The following is a 9,207-nucleotide window of genomic DNA, read 5'->3' on the forward strand; positions in this document are numbered from 1 at the left end:
GACAAATAGGTAAGAATAACCAGGATCCTGAGCTCTATAAGGACAGCTTTGTGCTGCTCCACTATACAGAGCCTCACATGGCACAGAGTCACCATACTTGGTCTTAAAAGACCAACTTCTGGCTGTCAGCCTTGTCAAGGAAAAAAAGGGGATACTGGGAATTGCCTCCAGTCATGCCTGGCTGCTGAAATGCACCCTCTACACTGAAAGCAGTGGGCATAAGTTGGAGATGTTCCAAAATCCAGACTTTGAGTGCACACGCTCCTGCACGATCCCATGATCTCAGACAAAAAGTACAATGGCTCACCACCTGTTTAGACTCAAAACACCCCTTTAGACCTTAAAAAATGTCAGCTCTCAGCTTTCACTGGAAAGCTTTACCTGAAAGCTTGCAAGGAAAGCATTTTTGTTGCTACTATTTAGTTGGTCTAATAAAAAAATATTGCCTCTAGCACAAGAGTTTTGTCTGTCTCTGCTTTCACTGGCTTTTTGACGATGGAAAAAAGAATAGAGCATTTTTTTTCTGTTCAGAAAGGCCACGACAGGTCAGAATGGTTTTAACGCTGTGGATTCCTGTTTGAAATCTCTGGGTACATTTTGTGAAACGTGTTTGCGCACCAAACAGTGCCATAGCACCCTGGCTGAGAATTGCTGATATAAAGGTCCATCCTGCTCCCACTGACAGCAGGAGCGGTGTTTGTAAGGAAGGATCTGGATTTCCATTTACCGCTCCCAGAAGAGAGACATTTTAAAATCTTGAATACACTTGAGAAAGAGGAGGATGGAGGCAGGTGGCATTTGGGCTGGGCAGCAGGCTACAGGAGGAGTACACTCTTTGAGCAATAAAGGACATAGCAGGAAGGCATGGTTGCAGACTACTGCATTATAATGAGCACACTGAGAAGCCGAGGTTACAGACAGAGCCTCTGTGATACACCTCTAGCAGCCACCTGTTTTCAGCTTATATTCTTTATATCCTGGTCCTTCTTCAACCTAGCTTCCCTCCTGAAACCTGCTCCTCTTTCTCAGGGCTTCTCGAGAAAGAGCCAGAAGAGGAGTAGGAAGAAATAAAACAGAGGGCTTGGATGTGCAACCAGTGGTCTCATATGAGGAGTTATTTAGTGTACAAGGCACCTGAACAAGCAGCAGATGTTGTAAAGTATCATAAATAAGGGATCTAGGTAGATAATTAAACAGCTTTCACACACGGATCATCCAAGAGCAGAACTTGTGTTAATAAAACAGCTGCAGGTAGGAACAAAAAGGTACAACTAGTAAGCACACGGAGTAAAGTCTCATCACTCACGTTACATCTCAGAGCAAAGGAGTGTTTAGAGCCTCAGCTTCTTCCTTTCCCATTGCACCACGCTGTAAACCTGGTAGACGACCACCTTGCCCGTTATGCTTTCCCTTCCTATACGACTAAGCCAGGCCAGACCCTTGAAGTCAATGGAAATATGACAGTTTTCAACAGCTCAGGGGCCTGTTGCCATGTGTTTTAACAAGTGGACTTGTACAAACTGCCTGTGCCAATACATAAAACACTGGCATGTGTCAAATATTATCCATCTGGTCAAAATGAATCACAGTCCTCCCTAAAGGAAGAAAAGCCAACTGAAGTCAATACCGAGGCTGAGAAGAGGTTCACATCATTCAAACCTCTTAATACTGCATTTGCCCTACAAACCCTACTGATTCTTCCAGACCGCACCAGAATATCATGTTTGTAACAGGAGGAATTAAGGAATTTTCTATAAAAAAAGAAACTGGAATTAGGATTCTACCATCGAAGCAGCTCCGCGTGCTGCTCTCTCGATTACTTTTCATTGGTTTGTCAAACTGTAATAGCAGTAGAGAGTTATCTGCGCTCCCAGTTCTCACTGTTATACATGCACAAAATGCCTTTACTGATGCCATGAACATGGGACCTTCGTATGTCTTTGTTCAAAGAGCAAACCCATTCCAAAATACTAGGACTCAGGAGTTTCAATTTATAAGCCTCTTGCTCAGAAACCGGGGGTGTGCTCCCTCCCGTCCTTTCTGGATAACTTATCACTTAGGTTGGCCACGTACGGTTTACATTTTTGCCAGTCAACTTGATCAGTGCCCTTCCGACCTTCTATTTTTTTAGGGTGTTTTTACTCCCTAGGTTTTAGGAACGGGGTCAAATTCCTTTAACTCCTGTGAGCAGCATGGGGAGATTCTCCTGGTCCCGTGTTTGCGAGACAGCTACAGCAGCAGGTTACATCCTTTATAAGCGTCTTGCACATTTGTGCCTGGTTGGTAAACACAAGTATTTGGAAGCCATCTGGACCTTCCTGTTGTTGTGTAAGCAGCAAAACACAGAGTGTTTGAAGTGGAGGTGTTCCTTTTGCAACAGCAGGGGAGATAGATTTGAGCTATTCCCTCTCTTCTGAGACTAGACAGGATCATGAGATGCTCATACTTGTAAAGACAGGCTAAGAAATGCTGGGCTACTGGGTTGTGTGTGTGTAGCTCTTAGCCAGCTCGCTGGGCACATGCAGAGTATTCAGGGGCAGCTTCCCTTTCATAACAAGCCTTCTTGTACAAAACCTGGAAGCCAAGTGGCTTTGAAACTCTTACAGTACAGTTTAACACAGGGCCCAATTTTTCCCTGAATTAGGTTCACCATTCTGTGTCCAAATATGTTTGTGCAATTGTGCATCTAATTCTTGCACGCTGTGGTTGCAGCTCCTTACAACTGGACACACAAATCACAGGCTCCCTGAAGGCATTCGGCTCGCCTGTGCATCTTTGGTTTATGCTTATGCCTTAATTGTTTGAGAGTCAGACAACAATATTGCCACTGCTGTAACATCCTGGGTACTGACTTTGAAAGGAGCAGAGCAAACACCCCGTGTTTCCCTACAATTCTTATCTATCACCGCCACAACGAGTGGCTTTTAAAACCTGCTCCAACTCAAGTGGCATCAAAACATTAATTGACTTGTGTGGAAACAGCTCCGAGAGCCTTAGTTTATGTGTGAAGTTGGCTGCTGTTTCACTTAATGGAGGCCTGCCAATTAAAGTATTAAATAGATCTAAATAATGTAGCTCTAATGGACTTAATGTCTGCTACCAAATTCCAGGTCAAGGCCAAAATTCAAACCAGACACGCTGGACTGTCAGAAAAATAATTTTAAAAAAGTGTGATGGTCTGGTTAATGAAGATACATGATAGTTTGCTACCAGCCACACAGATGGTGACAGACAACACTGGGAACCATCACTGCTCTGTTAAGATTAAACATCAAAGATGCCACACAACTTATTCCTTCAAGGCACTAGGCTTCAAAATCCTGCCTGACTGCTAATTAAAAAAAAACTCCACTCTCTTGATGCATTTATCATTATTACTTGTGGCTTAAAGAACATTTTATTTTACAATAAAAATACTAACTGGCCAAACTTCAGCATAACTTTCTAAATTCTTGTTAATTAAAAACTGTAAATACAAAAGTAGCTACATGTAGGACTTTCTGTCCATGCTGAGGTTCAGTTTCTATTAGGGACTCTGTGTCTGCTTCAGCACACAGACAATTTAGTTTACTTGCAGGAATCTTTCCCTAAATCTTCGAGCTTCATATGGTTGTAAGGGACCTGAAGGGCTATGCAGTCCCACTCCCTTTACAGAAGGGAGATTTTAACCGAGTCAAGCCAAGCATTTACCTTGGGAAACCTTGAAAAGGCATGCTTTTTTTAGTCGGGGAACCGAAGCATTACCCTGCGACTCTGCCCAATCAAAGCTATTCAGCAGAGAACCGGCTGCATTCGGAGTATGAAATATTTACAATCCCTGCCTGAAAGCAAGTTGCAAAACAAGAACTATTTACAAGAGACATCTGACTGAACAAGTTCAAGGCACTCAGGGCCTGCTTGCAGATGGTTTGCAAACAGGGAAAGGAATTAAATAGGTTGAATCAACAATTCATTAGAAATGATTTACCAGCTTTATCAAGTACACCACCATTTATCCCCGGTTACAGCGAGAAACACGGAGGTGAAGTGTTCAAAGAGTGAACCCATTCCAAAATCCGAGGACTCACAAGTTTCAATTTGCAAGCGTCTTGCTTTGAAGACTGGTGTGTGCTCCCTCCCTTCCTCTCTGGATAACTTATGGCTTATGATGGGAGGATGTAGAGCCACCTGTTCACATTTTTGCCAGTTAACTTGATCTATACCCTTCCAACCTGACTCTCAGTATTTCTTCTTATTCAGTCCTTGGCTTTTCCTGTGCAGTTCTTCATGTTGTGAAGAACTGGGTACATCACACTAAATCCTTACGTGGGCAAATCAACATTGAAGCAGAAGTCTCCAAAAATGAGTCAACAAATCTCAAACTCCCTGCAGGTTTCCATTCTGATGGATTAAGCCCTTTTACTTTTTCAAGCAGTGCAGGAAGGAATTACAAAGACATGAGAGAGTATAGGTTTCTCTACACTGAGACAGTTCGAGCACCCACGATGATATATCACCTATTCTGCAATAAATTAACCTCCCTGCACTCCATATCGGGAACCACATAATACTAATATTACATAAGAAATACACTGAGCAATGATCATCAAGGTTGCTCAGAATTGCGTTTAATCTGTAATCTCCGAGGCTGTGTATGAAGAAATAAATCCATCTCCTCAGCGCCACATTGTTGCTATCGAGCAGCATTTTAATCCTAAATGGAAGAAGATTGGCAATACATAGTAATTAAAAAAAAATTACCTATACTTCATCCCTTTAGTCTCATAGAAGAAAAGCTTGCCTCTCAGACATGAGAGACTTTGGGTAAATATGCCAGGCTGAACTGGACACCAAATGTTCACGAACTAACCCAAAAATGGACTACTCAATCGGAAGATGGAGTTGTGATTTTAAATCCCACCTCGATGCTATTTAGGTACCCATTTAGACATTCATGGAGCATTAGGTGCCTACATTGCAATGATTTCTTATTCCCCACAGTTATTCATTTAGATCTTGATTTGAGCAGTATTTTTTAAACTGGGAAAGAAGTGCCTAAAAATGCTTCAGGATTTGGGTCCAAGCTGTCTTTGGAGGAAACCATTCCAATTTCCTTCCATTCGGCAGAGCACAATTTCCTCTGAACAGTCGAGCCCAGGAAGCATATTAAAAGCTTTCTGTATACACGCAGTTTTAAACTTTTACACTCTAACTGGGTAGAGATTAATCCATCTGAAAATCACATCTGAAAGCAAAGACCCTGAAATGCTGTCACATCTAAGCCTAGCAACAAAAGGGCTAAAGTAGGTTGATTTTTCACTCTCTCTCTCTCTCTCTTCCAGTTCACTTCATCATATTTATTTTGAAGCATGATGTGCCAATAAATAAAATATCCTGAAAAAGAGTCAGAAAACTGCCTAAAAGTAAGCTCACAGGGAAAGGTGTACAAAGGAAACAGGGCACTTACTGAGCTGTGTTATCCTCCATCCACTCCGCACTCTGCATAGTAGATCAGATCAGCGGCATGTGTGTAAATCAGCACAGCTGTTCTGAAGTCAAAGAGGTTAAGCTATTTATGCCAACTGAAGATGTGGCCCAATCCATAGGCATTTGTGCCAAAATAGCAGCTCTTTGCCTCAAAGGTGGAGTTCACTCTTAATACTTCTACTGTCACAGGAGCCACGGCACTTAGTGAAATGATGGGTCTGGCTACCCCACAGAGAGCAGATCTGATGACAGGGACACCCGAATGCAGTTTGAAGACGGGGAGGAAGGAAATCTATTTGCTTTCCTTGATACCTCAACATTTCCCAGACAAGACTATGCAGACCTTGGTCAAGTCACAGGGAAAGGGCAGCAGGGAATTGATGCCAGGGACTCACTGCGAACCATAGAAAATGAAGGGTGGAAGGGACCTCCGGAGGTCATCTAGTCCAGCGTTTCTCAACCCACGCGTCGTAACCCAAGAATATATAAAAGGGTCACAAACAAACTTTAAAAACTGATCAACAAACTTTAGAACGGATTCTTCCTGAAAGGAGAAAAACGTGGGAAATGGTGGCTTTTCCCTTGCAGGCTGGCAGAGCTCCAGGTTGCAAGGGGTGGCTTGGGGTCCCCTCATCCCCCACACGCTGGGGAGCTGGGGCCTGGGGGCAGGCACTGGGTTGGACCTTGCCATCGATGTTTACAAATGGGAAAAAAAGGTTGGAAACCACTGACTCAAAGCAGCACCATCCCCAGCTACAGCATCCCAGCCGAGCCTCTCTGCAGTACCACTCACAGCATCCAATGCCAACTAAGCATCTGGCTCCAGCTAGACAGTGCCCAGCACGGGGCAGGATCTGCCCTGGGGGCTCCCCCAGGATTGCACGGTGCTTTGGGGGCTGCAGGATACCTGACTTGGTCATATCCCGGGTTACTCCTGAGCTGGACAGAGGGGAGAGGTCCCGCAGTGCAGGACCTGCATCTGTGCACAGACGTGGGTCTGAATCAGCAAAGGGAGCAGCCAAGCGAGCAATGCTCTCCCCACCCCAGATTGCACCCTGCCTCCCCCCGGGGAAAGTCTCAGCCAAGTTGTGCCCAGGGTTCAGCCCTGCCCATCCTCACCTGGATGACGGTCTTGAGCGTGGAGGCAGCCACGATGGTGGTGCAGATGAGCGTGTCCGGGTCCTGGCCGCGGCCGTAGATCTCGCCCATGGTGAAGATCATGGGGATGGCCAGGAGGAAGGAGGCCAGCCAGATGCAGCTGATGAACTTCTTGGTGCGGCTACGGGACATGATGCTCTTGGCCTTGAAGGGGTGGCAGATGGCCATGTAGCGCTCCACGCTGAGGCTGGCGATGTTGAGGGCTGTGGCGTAGGTGCAGGCGTCCCGCAAGAAGTAGTAGCCCTTGCAGACGGCGGCGCCGAAGGCCCAGGGGTGGTGCACCCAGATGAAGTTGTACAGCTCGATGGGCAGGCAGAGCAGGAAGATGAGCAGGTCGGACAGGGCCAGGCTGGCCAGGTGGTAGTGCACCGTGCTCTGCAGGTTCTGCAGCGACTTCTTGCGCGCCAGCGTGTAGGCGGTGATGGAGTTGCCCACGGTGCCCACGAGGAAGAGCAGCAGGTAGATGACGGTCACCATCACCTTGGAGTACATGTCGGTGTTCACGTCCAGGTCCTCCTCGTCCGGGCCCTGCGCGAACGGCGCCGAGGCGTTGGACCCGTTGCCCGCGGGCTCCGGGGGATGCTGCTGCCCCGCCGCGCTGCCGTTCAGCTGCATCCTCGGAGCGGAGCGGAGCGGAGCGGAGCCAGCCGGGCGCACTGAGCGCGGGGCCGCCCGCCGCCGCCTTTCATGCGCGGGGAGGCGCCTGCTGCACGCGCGGGGTCCGGGCACGCCCAGCCGGGGGGGAGTGTGAGTGTGAGAGAGTGCACACCCAGAGCCTGGTGGGGTGGGTAAGAGAGAGAGTGCACGCCCAGCCGGGGGGGGAGTGTGTGAGTGTGAGAGAGAGAGAGAGAGTGCACGCCCAGCCGGGGGGGGAGTGTGAGTGTGAGAGAGAGAGAGAGTGCACGCCCAGCCGGGGGGGGGGAGTGTGAGTGTGAGAGAGAGAGAGAGTGCACGCCCAGCCGGGGGGGGAGTGTGAGTGTGAGAGAGTGCACACCCAGAGCCTGGTGGGGTGGGTAAGAGAGAGAGTGCACACCCAGCCGGGGGGGGAGAGTGTGAGTGTGAGAGAGAGAGAGAGAGTGCACGCCCAGCCGGGGGGGGAGTGTGAGTGTGAGAGAGAGAGAGAGTGCACGCCCAGCCGGGGGGGGAGTGTGAGTGTGAGAGAGTGCACACCCAGAGCCTGGTGGGGTGGGTAAGAGAGAGAGAGTGCACACCCAGCCGGGGGGGGGGGAGTGTGAGTGTGAGAGAGAGAGAGAGAGTGTACGCCCAGCCTGGGGGGGGTGAGTGTGAGAGAGTGCACACCCAGAGCCTGGGGGAGGGGGTGAGAGAGAGAGTGCACACCCAGCCGGGGGGGGAGTGTGAGAGAGTGCACACCCAGAGCCTGGGTGAGGGGGTGAGAGAGAGAGTGCACACCCAGCTGGGGGGGGGAGTGTGAGTGTGAGAGAGAGAGAGAGTGCACGTCCAGCTGGGGTGTGAGTGTGAGAGAGAGAGAGAGTGCACACCCAGCCTGGGGGGGTGAGTGTGAGAGAGTGCACACCCAGAGCCTGGGGGAGGGGGTGAGAGAGAGAGAGTGCACACCCAGCCGGAGGGGGGAATGTGAGTGTGAGAGAGAGAGAAAGTGCACGCCCAGCCTGGGGGAGGGGGTGAGAGAGAGAGAGTGCACACCCAGCCAGAGGGGGGAGTGTGAGTGTGAGAGAGAGAGAAAGTGCACGCCCAGCCTGGGGGAGGGGGTGAGAGAGAGAGAGTGCACACCCAGCCGGGGTGGGGGGAGTGTGAGTGTGAGAGAGAGAGTGCAGGTCCAGCGGGGGGGGTGAGTGTGAGAGAGAGAGAGTGCACGCCCAGCCTGGGGGGGGTGAGTGTGAAAGAGTGCACACCCAGAGCCGGGGGGGTGAGAGAGAGAGTGCACGCCCAGCTGGGGGGATGTGTGTGTGTAACAGAGAGAATGAGCACACCTAGCCTAATATGTGTGTGTGTGTGAGAAAGAAAGAGAGAGAGAGAGCACCCAGCCTGGGGCGGGGGGGGGGAGAAGGGTGAGTGCAAGTGAGTGTGTTTGAGAGAGGGGGAGAGAGAGAGAGAGAGCACACCCAGCCACAGGGGGGGAGGAGTGTGAATGAGTGTGTGTGTGTGAGAGAGAGAGAATGTGCCCAGCCTCCGGTGTGTGTGTGACTGTGTATGTGTGAGTGAGACAGAGAGAGCACACCCAGCCGTGTGTATGTGTGTGTGTGACAGAGAGAGCAAGCAAGAGGGCACACCCAGCTTCAGGGGTGTGTGTGAGTGTAAGTGAAAGACAGAGACAGCACACCTAGCTTGAGGGTGGGTGTGTGAGAGAGAGAGAAAGAGAGCATGGGGGGGGGGGGTGTCTGAATGTGAGAGAGAGAGCATGCCCAGCCTCTGGGCTGTGTGTGTGTGTGTGTGTGTGTGTGTGTGAGAGAGAGAGAGAGAGAAGGAGAGAGAGCACACCGTAGCCTCAGGTGTGTGTGTGTGAGTCTGCTCAGCCTCAAGTGTGTGTGTGAGAGAGCACACCCAGCCTTGCATGCCTCAGCGTGTGTGAGCCTGCCCAGGTTCGGGGGCTCCTGTTCATGTGTG

The 9,207-nt window shown here is 49.6% G+C and overlaps 1 protein-coding gene across 1 annotated transcript in view; it reads right to left on the minus strand.

Annotated features, from left to right (window-relative positions):
• The window catches only part of NTSR1 (neurotensin receptor 1), a 99,853-nt gene extending 92,440 nt beyond the window's left edge, over window positions 1-7,413 (minus strand). Inside the window, exon 1 of the mRNA XM_006264813.4 lies at window positions 6,586-7,413. Within this exon, the coding sequence (XP_006264875.3) occupies window positions 6,586-7,239 (654 nt within the window). The 5' untranslated portion in view covers window positions 7,240-7,413. The remainder of the gene's footprint in view (window positions 1-6,585) is intronic.
• Window positions 7,414-9,207: the final 1,794 nt, after the last annotated feature.

This window comes from Alligator mississippiensis, chromosome 9, assembly GCF_030867095.1.
Source record: "Alligator mississippiensis isolate rAllMis1 chromosome 9, rAllMis1, whole genome shotgun sequence".
NCBI classification, from domain to species: Eukaryota; Metazoa; Chordata; order Crocodylia; family Alligatoridae; genus Alligator; species Alligator mississippiensis.